Below are 21,883 nucleotides of genomic sequence, written 5' to 3'. Positions count from 1 at the left end.
ATATATATATAATCTTAAGTAGGACAAACATTTTTTTATATAGCATGAATGTTTTTTCCTAGTTGAAAAATGTGTGTGCATATGGTTCTCGACAGGAGAAATTTCTGTTATGTAGGTAAAATGTTTCCTTTTCAATTTCATGTAAATTCCCAGTGCTAGCAGACAAGTTACTTCATTATTTATGTCATTTTTTAGTGTTGTTTTAGGTATTTTAGCATATGTTTCTAAATGTTACTTGGAAAGTAAGTTTTAAAACTTCATCTGATGAATTATGAATGCAAAAGGAAGTAATAATCTTCTCAAATTTTCTAAGCAATTCTCATATAAAACTAGATGCAGTTAAGAGAGGAGAAGGTGAGCTTGGCTTTTCACAGCAAGTTCATATGTGTTTGTTTAAACAAGCAGTGCTGTCATTTCTACTAAGAATTTCTGAAAGAATATAATAATCTCTTGAGATTGATGAATAGCAATAGATTAAATAATGAGTCTTGTGCTCGATGGGGTACCGTTTAAATAGGGAAAATCTAATGGGAAGTAGCTACATTAGTAGCAGATGGATTTACTTCCTGAATCTTGATCTGAGTGGAAATCCTCGCTTACTTAAAATTTGTCTTCCAGATTCTTAGCCTGATAAGAAAGGTGGATAAAGCAGGTTTTTTTTTCTTGGCTTCGATGCTGTGATGATGTGTTTTGTTTAAACTTGCTATTGTTTGATTTTTATCTAGGCTATTTTTATGATTCCTACAAATCCCCCTCCAACCTTCCGGAAGCCAGAACTCTGGTCTGATGAATTCACTGATTTTGTGAAGAAATGCTTAGTGAAAAATCCTGAACAAAGAGCTACAGCAACCCAGCTGCTACAGGTCAGTATTTAAGTTACTGAGGAAAGGCAGATTTTATGGCTTTTTTTTCCCCTCAAACCAGAACTGTTCTGAAAATTTCTAAGGGCAAATTTTATTTTAACTATTATCATACCTTATTTCTTTTCCACTTTGTGGGTTTTTCACTGTCAGCTCCTGTATCTCTACCCCCATGTTATTTCTTCTTTGCTGCTTCTAAAAATTCATTGCTCTTCATATAGTTTAGGGCTGATGCTTGCTATTAAAATTGGACCCTTGCTTTGTGTTTAGAGGCCCTCAATAGATCTCAGAATTTAGACAAGTGTTAAGTGAAAGAATTGAGCCCAAGTTACCCTCCGTGTGGACCACCCATGGAGTATATTTAATCTTTCCTTCTGGTCATGTCAAATCAAGCAGACAGGTTGCTCTGTGTCCTAGAAGGGTCTGATGCAAATGGACAGTATAATGAGTTTGGTTTTGAGCTGAGTTATACCAGGTGGGCACTTTTAAATGTGAGACACAATTGGCAGTGTGGACCTTTGGAGCCAAGGCACAATATACCAGGCTTTTTCTTGCTGTAGGGCTCTCATGCTAGATTTATTCTGTGTTGACCTAGCAATAGCAGCTTTTAAAATTTAAATTCCAGTGAACTCCACTAACAAAGATGAACATAAAAATTTTGCAAAGTATTTTTTGGTAATAAATCCATCAAATTCATAAGTCATGTTATGAATATTTAATTTTATACACTGCAAAACACCAAAAGGTGAGTAAAATTGATAGACTTCTGTGTGATGTATGAATCAGTACTTGAGACCTTCAAGATTTGAAGTTCATATAGTTAGCTTAATACCAGCAGCTGGATAGAAGAGATTTGCATTAATGTGTACAAGTAAGGAGGAACAAACGAAAATAAACTTCAGTGTGCAGTTTCTTTCCACGTAGTTACTGACTAGAAAACTGAATGTTATGTTCATCACAAGTACATGTTGCCTTTTTCCACAGCTGGAATTTGGAGCATGAGTGATGGAGCTGGAGGTGCTGTATGTGTGAGTGGGAATGGAAGTACTGTTTGTGGGGAAAGGTCATGGAAGAAAGGGAGAGTAATTGAATTAATAAATCAAGGGAGATGATAGGTAGTAGGTACAGGATACAAAGCTTCATCAATTCTGTTCTTCATGGAACAATTTTTTGATACTTAATGATATATTTCTGAGGTGCTTAGTTATGTTTTGCCTAAATGGTATTTGCATATAATGATATAAAATCAGATTTTTTTCTAACAGCAGATGTTTATTAGACAGCAAAATGAATATAAATGGCATCATGCACGTGTTGTCTTAAAGGAAGAAGTGATTGTTTTAAATGGCTTTGAATTAAAAATTAATCTTCCTACTAAAAGTAAGGTTCCACATTTCAGCGTTGTAGATCAAGAAATATTTTATGACAAATAAAGTGTAGGTTTATTTAAGTGAGCAGCCATAGTTGCTCTGCTTAGAGCCACTAATTTATGCTCTCCGTTTGTTAAGATTAATTAAATTCTGTAACAGAATATCTGAAAAACTTTGTGTGAGATCATCACCATTCTATCTATTTACTATTTACTGCACATTTCCTTTAAAAATTATATCCTTAATTATAAAACATTTGTTAAATTATTGTATTTCCCAAGTCTTGCAGTAATTAAAAATAGTTAAAGTAAAATTTTAGTTACGAAATAGCTAAAATATATTGTATGTTGTGTTTGTATAAATTTTAATTATTGTGTAAAGTACGTTACTGTTTATCACTGAAGTCTGTGGTGTTGAATAGTACTCACAACTACTGTAATCATATTACATATTTCAATGATTTTTTTTTTTCCCTAGCATACATTTATTAAGAATGCTAAGCCAGTTTCAATTTTAAGGGACCTGATAACTGAAGCTATGGAGATAAAGGCAAAGCGACATGAGGAACAGCAGAGAGAACTAGAAGAGGAGGAAGAAAATTCGGTGTGTACCTGTTTTCCTGTAACTATCTGTACTTTACAGATTAGTTGCTGTTTTTCCTCTGCTTCCTGTAGTTGTGTTCAAATACTTTTCTTTACCAGTTTTCTATCTGGTTTTAAGCCTACAAATTCTGAGTATTCCACTCTTAATTATAAGTAATGCTTCTGCTGTGAGTAATGCCATATGAGCCAGCTTTCAGCACTATTCCATGAGATGTCCTAGTAAAAACTTTTTTTAGGGAGTGAGAAAAGAAACCATGTCAAACTTCAACTGTTCAAGCTAACATTAAAAAACCCCCAAAAACTCTTAAAGTTCCACTTTCACAGGTAGGCTTCTAGACAAGTGGTTTAGTTTTTACTTCAGGGCACATGTGGTTTTTTTTCTTTGTTTGTGTGTTCTTTTGGGTTTTTGGGGGTTGGTTTGTTTTGGGTTTTTGTTTGTTTTTTGTAAAGTCTAATGCATAGACTAGTTAGTCACAATACACAGTAAGTAGCAATTGCAATGTGGTTTGAATCAAGTTGCGCCTGTGATGTGAAAATGCTGAGAGAATTTCATTCTTCAGTTGTCAGCATATGTTTGAGGAGAGAAGCAGGTCATGTGATATGTAGGTTGCATTTAGAATTGTTTGGCAATGTTAGGAATAAGTCCCTGTTCCTGGTATTATTAGTCTTCCTACATGGTTTATTTCAGGGCAGCCTTGTGCAATGCAGCAGTATGTGCTTCAAAGAAGTGCATTACCACACATACAACGAGAACCAAGGTCATTCAGGAAATAGCACACGGAGAAGATGGAGACTGGAATGTTAGTAGAAAACTTACAGCTTTGAGCAAACAGAAAAGAGCAGTGCAGTAATGCAGTTTGCCCTACAGCAAATTGTAGAATCCTTGTTACAGAGTGCTATGTGATGATCTATATATAGAAATACTTTTCGAGCAGATTCTGTGGAGTGTTTTATATCTCCAGCAGTCAGTGTGGTCTTTTGTTTGTTGCATGTTTCTCTCTAAAAGTTTGGTTTGCTCTTAAAAATAAGAGCAGTTGTAGTATATGGAAATACTTAGTTTTAATACAAAAGGTGAGGGTACAAGTGAATAAAACAAAGAATACTAATGGTGAGGTGAGGAGGAGGGATTTCCTAGTTGACAAATACAGTTTGTCTAAACTCCATGTTTGGGAGTGACCTGTGAATAGCTGTCGTGGGTCACAATGCAGAACAAATCTTGTTTTGGACTGGTTTTAGTAATTGTTTGGTTGTAATACAGACTTCCTGTGTCTTGCAACTGAGTTCCAGTGCAGTACACTGTTGTAAGAAATTGCAGATTCAATTGAGAGATGACACTGGAATCTTGTCCAGCTGCTGGCACTGAAGGTTCTGATCAACTAAATGTGCAAAAGCAGCCAAACTAGGAAACAGCAGCATAAACTTGTACCAGTACCCATGGGGACCTACAAGAGTGGTAAGCCAGGTTAGATGGGGCTTTGAGCAGCCTGGTCTAGTGGAAGATGTCCCTGCCCATGGCAGGGGGCTTGGAACTACGTGATCTTTAAGATCCTTTCCAATCCAAACCATTCTGTGATTTCTTGAAACTGTTACCATTTTCTTTTTAACCAGAGAAGTTTTCTGTAACATGTTTCTTGAATGCACGTTGATCATGTATTGCATAGTAGAAAACTCCTGAGCAACCTTTAGATGCGAGTGAAGCCTGAAGTAACTGGAAATCTAATCTCAGTTTGTAATTTTAGAAAAACAAAAAATCAATTTCCCCAGGGCCTCCACTTCATTTTGAAATAATACATGATTTGAAAATAAGCACAAAGATTCTGTCTTTCATTTAATTTTGAACTTGTTTGTGGAACTGACAGAAAAAGAGCAAACCAGTTCTTTCTGTGCTTCTGAGTGTTTATTCTTTCCTTCTGGAAAGGTAAGGCAGCTAATATGAGTGCCAGCTTGGTATACTTGATGTACAGTTTGGTAGTGGATCAAGTCAGCAGTCCATCATTCAAGTATAAAGATAAATAACCATTGCATGTTCGTCCTTCTTATGAATCAGTTCCACAGAACACTGAAGACATACAGGGCTGCTTGTGTGTAGTTTGCATGAGTACACAGTCATGCAGTTCAAATGATAATAAGGGTTTTGATAAGCCTGTAGTGATGGCAGCAGTCCTACAAAGAGCTAATGACAGTCCCTAAATTACCTTGTGTAGTAGTATTTTCAGATTGTGTATGGAATTGGAGTCACTGTTCAGTTGGAAAGTATTAGCCACCCAGCACATAAATTTTGGAAAATAACACCTCAAAAATGGATTTTTTTCCCATTGATATCTCTGTGAAGTCCTCGCCATAGAATTGCAAAGGCAGACTCAAACTTGGAGAAATGCATATTTAACACCTAAAAGCAAGAGCAAATATTGATGTTAGTGTTAAGTAGAGTCTATTAATGTTAAAGATCTCTCATCAGCAGTGAATTGAGTTAATATACTATTGAAAAAGAATGGCTTCAGCTACTCTGTCAGGGACTTGAATTTATTAAATTTATTGATCTAACCCCCCAAAGAATTTCCTATGGTAAAACTTGAGCAGTTCTGCTCATTGCTCACTGGTACATGATTTGGGACCCATTAAAAAGAAAGGTATAAAATGTTATAACTATGAAGTTTCTTACGTTAGGAAATCAGGTTTAACCTTAACAGTTACATTTGAATAAGATTTTTTAGCTTTAATTCCTTCTTAAAGCCATATATTGTATAGTAATGGGCACTCAAGTTTAAAGTAACTCGCATAGCTCCAAGAGGAGTTGAGTGGTTTTGGAGAATTAATCAGATGCAAAAATTCCACAATAATATACTTAATTTTTAGGATTGATTCAGGTTGTTTTCCTTCAAGTGAGGAAGAGTCACATCCCCAAAGCTGATTCTTATTTTTCTTTTTTACCACCATCTGTGAACATTTTATAGCATGTGAAGTTGCCAATTGTAATGTAAATATTTTTTGCTGTTCAAAACTTCATACTATCTGGCTGTAAATAAATGGACAGGTTGAATACAGTCTTCATGTCTGTATCCTTCCAGAGAGATACAATATCATTACAAATAGTGTACTCAGAATTGATTTTATGCTTGTTATGAGAGCTGCTTGTGTGATGAGAATGCCTTCTGACAAACTGACATGTTTTGATAACTGCTGAGGTAGTTGTACAGATTTTTTTAATTAAGCAAGAATTGCAATTGGTGTGTTCTACAGAAGGTTAATCCCAATATCAAAGTTTAAATGTTAGTTTAGGCATTACTAAACATGACCAATCTCTTCTCTCCTACATTTTCTGAAGTGTGATGTGAGCTGGATGCTGAGGCTGGGCAGCTGTATTATGGGAATGTAAAGTAACTCGTTGCCTGGCAGCTCACAGAAAACATATCTAAATATTTGTTTCTGTGGATCTTTAAAGGAATGAGCTAACAAGCAGCCCTCTGTATATTTTCTTTTACATTTTAATGTCTCTATTATGTGAGAAATGCTTAATTCTTTTAGAATATTAAAACAAGGACTTACTACTTTAGTACTCCTTTGTTTTTTCTTGGACACTGAGTGGTTGACAACTATCAACACCAAGCCAGCCATTGATAATCACTTGTTCCTGTATGTAGGATTATTTATTCATTCATACAAAAGTTTATTTGGTTAATCCAATATTAATTATGAAAAATTGGCATCTGTATTTTGAGACCTTAAGAAGTAATTACTGTAATTATTCCTTCATATTTTTACAATATTTATGTAGCTGTATTAAAGGAACTAGTGAATCATGAGTTATTCCATATCTTAAAGCTTATACACCATGCCTTATTTTTCTGAAGTTTTTTATATTTGCTTTCATGCTTCCTTCATGTGTTTGAATGTGTTATGATATAGCTGTGTATCTGTCTGCATATATGTGTAACTTTGCATGGCAGTGTTAAAACTCTGGGCTTGTAGCATTTTTCCTTTAAGCCAAAGAACACTTGACATATATATTAATTAAATTTGATTGCAGTCCTTTAAGTGTCTTGAAGTTAGAAATATGTAAAAATGGCTTTGTTGAGTAAAATAAAGCAAGTTATTAAAATCCACGGCAATGTAGAGGGAGAAACCTGTTACAGGCAGAGTACACATAGGGAGGTAAGAATGTGCAGCAAGTCATTGATACTCAGTGTATCAGTTAGATGGAGGTCTAAAAAAAGCTCAAGTGCTGTTTTGTGTCATATGTCTATTGAATTTGACTGTGGGCTGATAGTTAAGTTTTTACCTGTTTTCCTGATGGATCTAAGCTTTGTGTGCTCACGTTGGAGTCTGGCTTTGTATGTGTCAGGAGCTTTACAAAATCCTTGTGCTTGACCAAATTATATTATGTGTTTATGTAGCTACTACAGTGCTTTAAAAAAAGATAGCTGTGACTACAGCCACGTTTTTCAAAGGTGATGATGAGGTGTTAATAGTAAATGAAATTATTTTACAGGATACTAAATTTTGCCAGTGTGTAAATCTTCCTTTAATGCCTTGCAGCCGAGTTGGCCGTCTTTGCTGCCCTCTAGTGTTCTTTTTACACGCCAAACTTAGGGCGAGAGATTTTAAAGGCAAATTACTGCCATATTTCCTTCTCTTGTTTAGTTTTTTTTCTTTATCCGTCTTTATCCCTTTTTTCCTATCGGTGTTTAAAATGCAACAGAAAAATCCATTAATCTTTATCACCTTGGCTCGTTCACTTCTATCATGATGTAGACTTGGGTATGATGTGCAAGGCCAATTTCTCTGAGAAAACTTCTTGTGTGATGATGAGATCTTTTATTTTACAAATATATTGTGGAGTCTTGAGTGTGGTTTCTGCTGAAGTCTTTCTGAATTTTATATTCTGATAATCAAATCTTTATGATTGCATTTTTGTACTTCAAAGGTTGGTTTTGTTAATTATAACATTTTTGGTGAATAGGAATATCCAGAGAGTTAGTCCTATAGAGTTGCAGAATACTTAGAGTGTTTTACTTATGCTTTACATAATGATGTTGTTCAGAGTTTCTTGTAGTTTCTTGTAATTTTTGTAGCATTTCAAGAGATTTTAGAGTTCTTGCTCATGCATGCCTTCTGTTGCTGTATAGTGGTGTAATAGAAACCCTCCCATATACAAGTTTGGTGCTTATTACTTGTACACAGGAGAACAACAGGCAGTTTGATTCCAGAGTTAGCTGTTTTTATTGTTTGATTCTTGGATCTGTTTTCATAAACAGTGTGAGAACACGACATTTCATCTCTAATACTTTATTTTTTTTTCCTGGTTAAAATTGGGATTGTTTGTTTTTATTTAATCAGGGAGTTTACCTTTCTTTAACAACAGATCAGAAGTTCTACTTCAATATTTATGAACTGTAAAGCATGAGTCAGAATTTGTATGAAGGAATCGCTTTCATCTCTCATATAAATATGCACTTCCATAACTTGGATCCACTGGATATTTTTATGAAGTTACTTTTTCAGATCCAGTATAATCTATTGCCATATTAGCTAAATATCATATCTGTGAGAAATACTGGAAGGACATTTATGGGAAAAGTCTGTGCTAATCCACAAAATTAATTATTCTGGAACATGCCCAGGACACAAAAAAGTTTTATATTGTTCTGTCTCGGTACATCATTCCTGAACTAGGGAAAACACCATTCATCAAAATTGTTGTGTTCTTCCCTTCAGTTGTTTTAACAGAACAACTGTTCTGTTAGTACTGAGGAGGCCTTTTGTGATCCTTAGTCTTCTAGGTACTAAGAGATAACTGTTCTCTGTGCTGAGAGACAAGAGTAAGGTGAAGACTTTTGACGCTCTTAGACTGGAAAACAAATGCTATTCTTTGAAACAAGTCCAGATACTTGATTTGACTAAAGAAATAAAAGATCAATTTTTTTAAATGAATCAGAAGTTATGAAAATGGTCACTTAGGACTGCATTTCATACCTGTTCGTATTGTTAGCCATTGCTTTTTTCCCACTAACTTCTAAAATAAAACTTTTGAGGTTCAGGAAAATGTTTGCTTAATTTCTGATTTCAGTTTAGATACGTTTAGGACCGTATGCACTGCAAATGGATATTAATTTTAGTCAAGCAAATCTACAAATCAAGTGTCACTATGCCTTAAACTCAGAGATTTGCCTACCTGTATGTTAGAGATGCCACATTTGTAGTGCTTAATAGGAGAAACAGCAGTGAGTCAGTTTTGCATTGTATTGCACTACTGAAAGAAGCACTTGGAAACAGTAGCTTAAGTGTTCCGGCACTTTTAAAATGCAACCCAAACCCACTTTATTTTCTGAGTACCCTTTTTAGAAGGAGAAAAATATAATTCACAGAAAACACAGGTAAACAAGAACATTTGGTGCGGGGAAGTAAAGAAAATTAAAGTTACCACCAGGAGGAGCAGTACCAAAATATTCTCATTTTTTAACTGGTACAGTTGGCAAGTGCTGTAGCTGTAAGCTAACTGTATCTTTGGGGATATCGTAATTTTTTTAAGGACAGAGTACTAAATAGAATGCAACTAAAAAAAACCCAGAAAGAATGCAAATGAAGAACTTCAAGATTTTAACAAATTATAGTCTGGAAAATTATGAGTCTTTTGATGTTTGGAATTTTAATCACAGATGTAGGTCTGTATCCTGGTTTCATTATGGTATGCTGTTAGCCAGATTTTCTGAATCAAAATTATATCTCTTTTTGTGTCTTCTAGTTGAGATGTAATAGAATAAATTTCAGGAGCTGGTGTATTGGTATTACTGCTCACTGCAATTCACTGTGTCTGCTTAGATCAACCCTTAGTGAAACAGGTCGTCTGGCAATGGAGCTGCTTGTGTTCATGTGCCTATGTGAGAGGCAAGTTGTCTACTGTGTCAGGGAATAAGGAGAAAGGAAAAGAAGGAGTTCAGTGAGAATTAGAAAGTGCCAGACCTTGCAGGCATTTGAGTCTTGGGTTTAATTTTTCTGTCTCCCCCAGCCCATGCTCTTATAAATCTCTTCATAGTTAAAAATTTAAAATCTATAAAGCAATACAAAGATTTAGGAAAAAGGGGAATTTTTCTTTTCCAACCTAAACAATTTTATGAATCGATGTTGCAACAAGCATGTTGTTTGTAATGGGCAAATTAAAAAACCCCACAGTGTTATCCAATAGTCGTTCAAACTATGTAGCGAAAATATTTTGCTAATCAGGGATAGAGTTCATTTGAAAAGGGACTCGAAGTTTTGACACAATAGAGGAAATGCATGCATACATGGTTATAAAACTGGTGAAAGTAGCATTTGTATTTAAAATTTAACAATTTGACATAGAATAATTTTGACATAGAGTAACAGTGATGTGTGTTATTTCTTACGTGTAATCAACAAAGGAGAATGTCTAAATTTTTTTTTCCTTGAGTAATAGATGTTACTCATATAGCAATAGTCACAGTCCATCACGTTACTCCTGAAATGCTGTGATGTGTGTATAAAATCTGATTTTGGAAAGCAGTGGGATTTTCTGTTAGTGTTTTCAAAACACATGAATTTTATGTATCATTAACTGGCTTGTCATTAGTTCTGTTTCACGTGCCTGGCCCATTACTGTTACCAATTCAAGATGCTACCATGTATCTTCATGGTATTATCTACCCACCCACTTAGTGGGTAAGGATGTGTTTGATGGGTATTTTTATACATAGTATTAATAAGTTATTTACTCACTCTTGTAATAGAGATTTTAAAAGGGAATTGAGTACTTGAAGTAAGTCAAGTTGATTTTCTGTTTCTGAGGACGACTTCAGAAACTCAGAGGATTGTTTAATCACTAAATTGAACAAGATCCTGTCATCTGGCCACTGTGTGTAATGTCAGATGCTGGGCATGATACTTAGTTAAGGGTGGCCAGCACAAATCCTTGTGACAGTCCCTTGTAAAACAACCAAATAGCTTTCTGTAAATTGTGGCACTGATTTTTGGAACCCAGAGAGGTAAAATGGGTCATGAAAATCACAGAGATACTTAGAACTGGATGCTGATGCAAAGTGAGCATGTGGGCCATGTTATACTCACCCTGTCATGCATCTGTGAGGCAGAAGAAAGTTTTTATTTTTCCTTTATGTGGAACTTTTTTGTTTGTTATTTCCTTTAAAGCTTTAAACCTGAAAGTCTAGCAGTACAACTAGGTCACGTAAAGATATAAAACTAATCAATAAGGATCTAAGTGATTGCATGTTAACTTCTTTATTTTAAATGATCTTCTGCATTCTGGCAAACGTTTCTCCGTAGGATGAAGATGAGTTGGACTCTCACACTATGGTAAAGACCAACTCAGAGAGCGCTGGTACCATGAGAGCCACAAGTACGATGAGTGAAGGCGCCCAGACAATGATTGAACACAACAGCACTATGTTAGAATCAGACCTGGGGACCATGGTGATAAATAGCGATGATGATGAAGAGGAAGATGGGACCATGAAACGTATGTTGCCACTTTGCTTTCTTCTAATAATGTCATATGTTTTCTCATGCTGCACAACAATATTGTATCATCAGTGGCTTTTAAGTGTAAAGTTCTGTGGTTAAAACAGCAGAAGAGGTGTATTTGTGTTTCTAAGCACTCTCTGTAGTTTGTGGAGAAAAAGATAATTGTAGTGGGAGATTCAAAGCAGAAGCCTGGTTTTGCTGCTTTGCCCCTTTCTCTGGAGGACTATCAAATTGACCTTCTGTGAATTGTCCCTTTTACTGTTTGTGTCTTGCTTTTTGTCTCTGGTCCCCCATTTGGACCAGTTCCTTGGAGCTAAACTGAAGTGACGTGATTGAGAGGCTGCTGTTTCAATGCCAGTGGTCCTGGGAACACATCGTGACTCTCCATGGGGTCAGCAATCAGTAATACAGTAATATATCTTGCTGCAAGATGGTTTTGTAAGTCATGATCAATTAGCAAATTTGTATTTTATAAGCAAGTTATCATTCAGATATTCGTTGGAATGTAATTTAATAATCCTTGGTTTAAGTCAATGATCAAAAGATTGTTGAAACCTTGGTAAAAAGTTCTAATTGACTTGGTGGCCTGTGAGGGAGTACGTAACAGAATAAAAAAAATTGTAAATGTTTTTATGTATAAAATTATAACTTATACTGAAATATTCATAAATACTTATGTACTGATTTGGTCATTATTTGGCTGAGGACTACTGCAGATTGAGGCCCAATGAATTTAATAGAATTATTTGCTTAAATGGGCAGCATCAATAGATGAATCTAACTCAGGCTGTAGCTGCCTGAATTTATGAGGCACAATGTAATGTTTAACTCCAGGCTATTGTCTGGGGAGGTGGGGAGTTGTGTTTGTGTGTGTAATATAGAAAGCTAATGTCTCAAGAGTGAAAATCAGTGCCAAATAAAGAACTTTGTAGAATGTCTTATAGCAAACCTAAAGCTGCATTCGTGTTTGCATATAGACACCTGATGTGATTTGTGCAAGATTAGTTGGAAGTGCAAAGCAGGATTTTATTTTATTTTAGTGTACAGCAAGTTTTAAAGAAAAAGAGGTTTTGTTGATTTTGTTTGTTTAGGTTTTATGTGGTTTTGTTTTGGTTTTTCTTTTGTTTTTCCTTAGTGTTCTCAGCAATAAGATAGCATGCATGCCTCTTGATTAGTAATTAGTTTAAGTATGATGATTCACCTCATGAAAAGACTCAGTATGTGCTTTAGTTTGTTTTCATGCTGAAACAGAATATTTGTCTGTTAGACCGTGTGCCTGATGGAGGGTTAATACAAGTGATCTCAAGCCCATCAGTTTCAACAAGCTGAGGGAAAGATGAGTGATTAAAAAAAAAAGGGAAAGATAGTACCGACAAATTTGGAGTAAAGTAATTCTTAGGGTGGAAGTATCATGAATTAAGGTTTAGTACAGTTTCTGTGGTGCTTGATAAATCACTTCAGGCTTCATAAGTAAGTTCTATGTAAGTAGGGTACCAAACTGCACTACGCTATCCATGTAGTATTTATATATGCTGAGAGAAAATATCTGTCACTGTGCCAAACAGATCAAAAAAGTGTCATTAGTTTTGCTCTGCAGTCTCTTATCTGTGTCCTATTTGTCTGTTATGTTGCTGGAGACATCGCTTTTAAACTGCATTGTTATTTTCAATTCTGAATTGATTCCAGTTATAATCTGTAGCTAGAAAGGGAATTACCTTTTTACACCTTGACATTTGGCCAGTATATTTCTTAATCCCATTCTCCTTTCTTGTCAAACAAGGGTATATAATTTTTGGGACAGCGGGTTTTCTTCCCCTCCCTCCTCTCCCATAGATGACTGTCTAGAGCCCCATAACTCCAGCAAAGCAAAGCCACCAAACTGGAAGTAGCCTAATGGGAAGTGATGGTTTCATCATTCAGCTGTCAGGCAGCAAGTTTGATTTCAGCACTTACTTGCTAGAATTTCTTGTATTTTGCATTAGGCATTATTTGCATTTTTTACATTAAAAACTAGAAATAATTCAGGAACAGGACCTTCACATCTCTCAGCTAAAAATAAATATAAGTCACGTCCACTGTAGCTGGTCCTTTGGTTCTGTGATTGTTGTGCTGTTGGCTGAAACAGGAGGAGTAACAAGGGTCCTAAATAAATGTTAGTAAGAAGGGACATAAAAATCCTTACTGCCCCTGAGAGGCAGGCTTTGTGTTTCTTTGTACTCAACAAAGACTTTGGAGATTGTTTGCTGTTTCCAGTGTACCTTTATAGGCAAAGTAGGCACTTTCTAGATATTTGTGTGATTTGATTATAATAAATCAGAACACGTAGCTTGAAAGTGCTCTTTGATACTTCTGAATAATAGAACGTTGCAAGCAAGAAGCTTGGAGAAATAAACTTAGTAAACTAGGGAAGAGGGATTTCATTTCCTTCCTAGAGACACAAAATATTTGTGACAAACTTTTTATTTAATTGCTGTTGTGTTTAGTTTCATGTTTTGTTTCCTTCTGCCTTTTGTTTCCCTGCTCAAGGACAAAATAAGAAACAGTAATATGTTTTTATTTATAAGTACCCATGCTTAGAGGCCTCTGGGAGCCATGACAGAAAATAACTAAAACCATATTTTTTTCACAAACGGGGAATTGTGCCCAGATAAAATTGGGATTTGGAAAAAAAGAGGCCTATCATCCCACCCCAACATACATTATACAATCTACCAATAAAAAACATTTATGCCATCTTGCTCAGTATGCCCGGTGCATGCTCTGAACAGAGACTGTGGTGTGTACCTGGAAGGAGGGAAGAAAATGCAGAACACAGAGAGATGGAAAGATACAACTTAACTTTAGGAGGTTTAATGTGGAGTAAAGAAAGAGTGAGAATGATGGAAGTATTACTTCTTTTGTTCAGTTGCCTGGGTTGTACTTATTTTTGTGTAGAAGCTTTTTCATATGTCAGTGCAGAGACCAGTGTTCAGACCAGCTTTCCCACATTCCCTTTGTGTTTTTTTGGCAAGGCTTAGTGTTAGGGCTTTCTGGTGCACCAAGAGTACTTCCGATTGTTCTCTTTTCTCCTTTTCAGTAGCATTTCCCCTGCTTCTTTTTTTTTCCCTGTTAAATTTATATTTGTCATCTACTTGGGCTGGAAAGCAAGTTGTCTCTTAGTGCCATTTGGATTATTCTGGGTTTCTAAATGTTGCTTCAGATTTGGTGAAGCTTCTAGATAGTTCATGGCTGGTAATGAATGTGTTAAAAGATGAGGACAGTGAACTAAATGAGGTGGCATTTGACAGCTAGAGTGTAGAAAAATGCTCAGGTTTTTGTTTTGTTACTTTTTGGCCTGTAAGATGTGAATATTTTAGGTTTAGTCAGCATAATTCTCAAACACGTTTTCCTTCTTATCAAACAGAAGAATATAATCTTTGGGACAGCAGGTTTCTGTCCTCTCCCTCATCCTCCATAGGTGACTGTCTTGAGCCCCATACCTCCAGCAAAGCAAAGCCAGCAAACTGGAGGTAGTCTGAGGAGAAGAGATGGTTTCATCGTTCAGCTGTCAGGCAACAGGTTTGGTTCCAGCACTTATTTGGTGAACTTTCTTATTGTATAATGATATTTTTGATTACAGTGGGATAGGCACCATACTGTAGAACCTACATGTTGATAAGAAAAATTAATGAGTTGCTTTATTCATTATTTTTTAGTGATTTCAGCATCCAGTGTAAGGGATTATGTGATGCTGCAAGTCAGTCTCCTCTGTGATGTGAGGTGGATGCTTAGATAGCTCTGGATTAATGCTTCAAAACTCTTAGAAAGGCCTAAGTCCTACAGCTCTTTTTACAACTGAAAAGCAAAAGCTAGCGATATGTGTTTTATGACAACGTAGGACCTAAGTCCAGTAGGAATTCAGCAAGGAAATTTAATTATGGGCTGGTTTTAATGGGGCTGTAGCCTGGACATTGATGTTTCACTGATGTAGTTTTTGTTCAAGCGTTTTTACTGTGCCCACAGTAAGATGGTTTGCTTGATGCCATGTGGAGCTGTACTAGTGCTTTACTCCTCTATATGTATATAGAGAGAGATGATAGATGTTTACAAGCCTATTTCACTCCTCAAGCCCCCTCCTGTGATAGTAATAAAGTTGTTCATTTATACTACTACTAGTAATATATTTTAAAAATGGGATTTTTTTTTAAAATAATCATGTTAGCAGTTCTGCTTTAAGAGCTGTTGCAAAATGCTAGTTTAACATGGATTTTCTTTGTTTTGCTGAAAGCAGAAATAAAGTATAACTCATCTGGAATGGACTAATGGGTTTATAATAGTAATGTCATTGAACATTTTTTTCTTTTCTCCGGAAGTTGGAAAAATAGACCAAAAGTTATTAAACCACTTTTACAAGTCTTATTCTCAAGAAGTAAAGCAGTGTTTTGTGCCTGAAACTTTTCCTCATGAAAAATTGTTTAAACTTGAGTTCGCAGTTCTTCAAAAAGTCTCTGAAGGCTTCAGCTGGTTGAGTGTGGATTTTCTGGTTAAATGGCAGTTGCAGTTATTTCTGATAAATATGTATATTATAAAACAAACAAACAAAAGACTGAATGAAGCCTGAAATTGAATGAAGACTTGGATGTATAAGTCACTGTGATATGAAAACAGTGAACTCAGTAACCACTTTGTTACATAGCTCTCTGTTGTCAAACATTTCTTAGATCCATCCTTTGATAGATTCTCAGCTGCTGTGGCCTAAGGAATTGGGGATCCAGTTTCTGCTGATGCTTCCTTGCGATTCTAAGTAGGCTGACCTCTAATTCTCTGAGGTTATTGTCTAATAGGCATGTGTTAGCAGCAGAACTTGCCCGTTTATAAAATACAGTCACAATTTTCTGCTTAAAATTTGGCTGAAGGAAGTGGCTGTGGCAGTTTTTACATGGTAATTCACTGTTAGGTGCATTTGACTGGAGATTGAGGTCAGAATTCTAGGCTCCTGTCTCCCATTTCCCAGGAGAATTACTGCTCTGTTGTAGGCCAACTTGTGTGGTGAGAGAGAAGTGGTAGGAATGTACAGAATATAAAACCTGAGAAGTATATGATGTTGTATAAGCCATGGTAGCCTTTGAAGTAGGGATGAGAGTAGGTAGATAGGTAGTAGGTCAGAGAAAGCTAGAAGCTAATTGCTATGCATCTTCTGACTTTAATAGTGACAAAGTAATATATTTTGAGGGAATAAAGATAGTGACAATGTTCACAGAAGCACTTCACATAGGAGAGCCTGATCCCTAACTTGGCTTAAGAGGCAGCTGCTGGAAATGTTCCTCAGTTGAGTAGTGGATGGAGATCCCCAGGATGGGGAAAGTTGTGGAAGCTTGTGGCTTTTGGCAAAGGGAAGAAACCTTTCCTCTGTAGATATGCAGCTGCAAAAGAGGTCCAGTGCCCTGGTAGTAACAGAATGAGAGAAAGATTTAGAGATTTCCTGTAGGAAGTTGTAAAACCCCCACTCCAAAATACCAAACAAACAAAATATCACCACCTGTGCCCTCCCAGGAAATTGTAGTGGGAGACTCCCATCTGTAGGAGATGGACACCCTCATCTGCTGACCTTACTTGCTAACTAGCAGCAGAACTTTTAAACTGGTTTAAAATCAATTTAATACTAATATAATACTTTCCTGTTGGAAATATATCACTGAAAAATCATTTTTCTTTATAGATGACATCAACTGAATTTTATTAAAACATGCATTAGAATGGCATGTATATTCCTCCTTATTTTGAAAGGTGTGTTTCAAATTATTTATTTTAGTTGTGATATGTTTTTGAAACAGTGTAGTAGAGTTGGTGTTGTGTTATGTTATGTTGTCGCCTCATTCATTTTAGTGAGCATACTTTTTGGAAGAAACTTACTTACATAACTATTTGGGGACATTGCTATTGCCTGTATTCCTACTGGGGGTATTGCTGAGGTACAGTATGTATTTCCAGCATCCATGGCGGTCTCTGTGTTCCATGGCTTACCAGCAATTTCTGACTGCTGTTTTATGATTTTCTCCCCAAAGCCATCTTGAAGTCCTGCAGTGGGTGAGTGTAGGGATGATAAGAGACAGATGTTCTTAAACATTGAAACTGTGACAAACATTTTTAAACATGATCTTCTACAACTTCATCATGAGGGAAAGAGGAGGGGCAGGCACTGATCTCTTTTCTGTGGTGACCGGTGACAGAACCCAAGGGAATGGCCTGAAGTTGTGTCAGGGGAGGTTTAGGTTCAGTATTAGGAAAAGGTTCTTCATCCAAAGGGTGGTTGGGCACTGGAACAGGCTCCCCAGGGCAGTGGTCACAGCACCAAGCCTGACAGAGTACAAGAAGTGTTTGGACAACACTCTCAGGCACATGATGTGACTCTTGGGGATGGTCCTGTGCAGAGCCAGGAGTTGGACTTGATGATCCTTGTGGGTCCCTTCCAACTCAGCATATTCTGTAATTCTGTGATAACTTGTTGAAAGTAAAGAGTAATTAGAAGAACGGAAAAATCCAAATCCTCCTAGAATGGAGCAGGCTATTGCACAATAAAACAGTAGGTTTTTAGTGCAAGTGTGGAGTGATACTGGTGTGCTGCAGATTTTTTGTGGCAAATAAGTAATTTTTTGTGTAAAAAGTAACTTATTGGATAGATGAGTGAATTAAGTGTCCTTAAAGGAATCTTTATGTATTGTACTTCTAATTTTATTGGCTCTTGAAAGGCAATTGAGAAAATTACATTACTCTGTTCATGAAAGTTAGAAAAAGTACTTTCAGACCAAAATGATCTTCTAATGACTTTATATTTTGCAAAGAGAAGTGCAACCTGCTTCAGTTTGCTCTGCCATAAAGAGCCTGAGGTTTTTATGAAGTAAATATAAAAGAGATAGGAACCTTTACACTTTAAAGTGGTGCCAACCTATCCCATTTCCCATGAAATGCTAACTAAACTTGTTAATGTTAGGTTAGCTAGAGATCTAAAAAGTGTCTCTTTTTTCATTTAATTAGTTATAAAAGTAAAATAAAGCCATACAAATAAATCTTTAAATAAATCCTTTATATTTTCTTTTACATTGGAGAAAAAGCCCCACACAAACCTTGAAATACCTCTGGTCCCATTGTTTTGCAGTCATATTTCTGGTTTTGTGTGAGTGTTTTTATATTTGCAGTGAAGAAGAAGCACCTCTTGTTCTTTTAAATGGGTTAAGTAACTGTATGCTAAATAGAAATCAGAAGCAAATTCTGAATTCTTATTTACCAAAACAAATAACACAAATCCTCAAAGTGTAAAATAAATCTACTTTTCTTATTTTGGAGTCATTTTGGTCCTGTTGACCCACTTTCCATAATATTCATTTGGTAGCAAGGAATTTGTAGGGGTTGGTTTGTTTTATGTATGTAGGCAGTCTTCTATTACTTGTCTAAGGGAGATATTCATAAATAGTTTTAAATTGTAGGAGCAGTGCTTGGAAAATCTTTAGTATTTTCTGTTACAGGAGAGGAGGGAGACTGTCCTACCTGTAATGTGCCAACATTTTGGTACTTAGAGTTTTGAACTGAGACACTGGTAATCTTTTTGTTTATAAGTATGTCTCAGGGATGAAATATAAGTACAGCCATCTCAGCAGGAGAAAAATATTGATTGTGAAAGGCTAGCAATGTGGTGTCCTATCTTTTTGGTAAAAATAGTTTCAGGGGTTTTGGGCAGCGATCAAGTAATGAAAAGTTTGTACTAAGAAAATGCATTGTATTTCTGTTTTTAATTCCACCTCCTTCGTACTATTGCTTTTTCTTGGATCTGTTTTCTAAATGTGTGCTTTTCTAAAATTTAGATTCTTCCATTTTTCTTACCCTCTACTGATCTGTCAGGAGACCTCACTCATAATACTGTGTTCAGCCTTGGGACCCCCAAAAAAAGATGGACATGGACTTGTTGGAGCGAGTCCAGGGGAGGACCATGAAAATGATTAGAGAGATGGAGCACCCCTGATGGGATGATTAGAGAGATGGATATGAAAACTGGCTGAGGGAGTTGGGTGGTTCATCTTAGAGATGAGAATGCTCTGGGGAGATCTTACAGCACCATGCAGTACCTAAGAGGAGCCTACAAGAGAGCTGGAGAGGAACATTTGACAATGGTCTCTAGTGAGAGTGATGGCTTTAAACTGAAAGAGGGCAGTTTTAGATTAAATATTGGGAAAAAATTTTTTGTTATGGGGCTGCTGAGATGCTGGAACAGGTTGCCCAGAGAAGCTGTGGATGCCCCAGCACTGGAAGTATTTAGGGCCAGTTTGGATAGGACTGTGAGCACCTGGTCTAGTGGAAGGTGTCCCTGCCCATGACAGGGGGATTAGAATTAGATGGTTTCTAAAGGCCCCCTTCAAGCCACACCATTCTATGACTCTGTGATTTTTGCCCTTTAGTGCTTATTTCTGTATTTGGAATTCCCATTGCTTACTTCTCATCCCTTTCTCAGTCCCAGACTCAAGAGGTCAAGAAACCTCCTTCAGGTGATCTTGCATTCAGTGGGGGCAAACTTGGGAGATTCTGAAGAAGAGGTATCTGCTATCTGGTCTGTTAAATTCAGCTTGCAGTTTAGTTCACTGAATTGTTATGGCCATGGTTGTTATTAATTAAAAGATGATGAGTAGCAATAGCTATAAACTGGGATTAGAAGCAATATTTGAAAAGACCATGGCAAAAACTGAGAGAAAAATTAACTAAAAATGTGAGGAGGAGAAGGTGTGTATGGACACATGGCAGACTGAATGAGGAACTGTTGTGTAGTTGAAGAAAAGCAGCCGGAGTCAAATGTGGTAAAGCCTAGAGTGAGGCAGTAGAAGAGCACATTAAAACAAGCCAGAAAGAGTCTGTATGTGGCACTTGGGGATATGGTTTTGTGGTGATTATGGTGGTACTAGGTCAACAATTGGACAAGATGATCTTGAAGGTCTATTGCAACCTTGATGACTCTGTGAAAAGATGGCAGTACAAAAATAAACATTAATAAAAAGAGAGTCATAGAGCAGAATTAGAATGAAAAAATCTTTAGACAAAGGGAATGGGAAGAGATGATGAAATAAAAGGTGGAAGGGGGAAAAAAACCCACTTAATGAATGAATAAAAACAAGTGTAAAGCCAGATAAGGAGATTAGCAAGTCCTAGTGATCATGTTAAACACAAACCCAAAAGATATTTCTAGTGGTTCACCTTTTCACTTGTTAAAACAAGTAGATCAAATAAAAATTCCTATTATTTTATTATGCTTGTAATTTAAAAGTATGTTTTTGTCTGCGTTTTGGTGTTAGATTCCCCCCCCGCCATAGTTTTTTATATTTTTCATCCTGTTTAATATTTTATTTGTGAAAATGTATTTCATATTTCTCTATGTAGAATGTGTTATGCTGCAAGCAAGTACACTTTTCATGTGTCAATGCTATGCAGAATATGGTCTGTGAGGGGACAGTTATGTTTATTTATTGTGCTATTTAGTAATTAATTTGCTTTGAAATCTCACAAATGAAAACGAATTTCAGTCATTTAGGATTGAAGATAATTTTTTTCCTACTTTCAATTTCATAAAAAGAATAATAGAACAGGAGTTCACGCTGATCTTAGTCTACTCTGTAAAACCTTTGTAGCTACGTAGATGATGATGAAAATCCCCCAGAGTTTCCACACCATGGAGACAGGGTGCTTTGCAACCATCTGTAGAGTAATGACCCCGTAATTTTCCGAGAACCTTCGCTGGCAATGAATTTAATTAAGCAGCATCTAGACATGGTTTGTGTGGTTGTTTTTTGAAGTTCTTTTTCTAAATAATTTGTAAATCGCACCTTTGGTGAAACTCTGATCCTTTTCTTAAAGTGCCTGTGGACTAGGCCTTGAAGATAGGGGCATTCTGCACCCAAGGGGATGCTTAGCACCTTGTGTTATTCAGTCTCTATAACAACAAATAGATATTGCATGAAGTAACTTCTAATATTGTTTGCGTGTGCAACTCTGAAATGTCTTGAACATTTCTCCACGTTGTATCTTGCTACAAAAATATCATTCTTCGGCTATGAGCTTTTATGCCAAAGATCCTCAGGGGACAAACAGAGGCTTGCATCACATACAGATGACTGTATCAGTTTCTACAAAATCCAAGAAAATTAATGAGTGAAGCTTATTTTATACTGCATTAAATCTTTAATCTTTAAATAGTTTTTACTTTTTTCTTTCAACTAAGGAAATGCTACTTCACCGCAAGTTCAAAGGCCTTCTTTCATGGACTACTTTGATAAACAAGATTCCAAGAATAAAAGCCCTGAAAACTGTAATCAGAACATGCATGAACCTTACCACATATCCAAAAATGTTTTCCCTGATAACTGGAAGGTCCCTCAAGATGGAGACTTTGATTTTGTAAGTACATTTTATTCTTTAATTTCTTGCATACTCTTTATTTTACTTATGCAGAAATATTTAATCCCTCTCTGTAACTGTGTTAATACAAATAACAATATAAGTAAACTTTCCAGAATACTGTCCAGTTGTCTAATCTTAA

The 21,883-nt window shown here is 36.2% G+C and overlaps 1 protein-coding gene across 1 annotated transcript in view; it reads left to right on the top strand.

Moving 5' to 3' along the window:
- Positions 1 to 21,883, top strand: part of STK3 (serine/threonine kinase 3) — a 123,005-nt gene that overhangs the window by 55,088 nt on the left and 46,034 nt on the right. The window contains exons 7-10 of the mRNA XM_027657062.1: positions 726 to 863; positions 2,708 to 2,833; positions 11,131 to 11,323; positions 21,566 to 21,741. Coding sequence (XP_027512863.1) covers positions 726 to 863; positions 2,708 to 2,833; positions 11,131 to 11,323; positions 21,566 to 21,741 — 633 coding nt within the window. The remainder of the gene's footprint in view (positions 1 to 725; positions 864 to 2,707; positions 2,834 to 11,130; positions 11,324 to 21,565; positions 21,742 to 21,883) is intronic.

This window comes from Corapipo altera, unplaced genomic scaffold, assembly GCF_003945725.1.
Source record: "Corapipo altera isolate COAL_440 unplaced genomic scaffold, ASM394572v1 52b, whole genome shotgun sequence".
NCBI lineage: Eukaryota > Metazoa > Chordata > Aves > Passeriformes > Pipridae > Corapipo > Corapipo altera.
The sequence above is the reverse complement of the archived record's forward strand: the minus strand, read 5'-3'. Positions and strand labels throughout refer to the sequence as shown.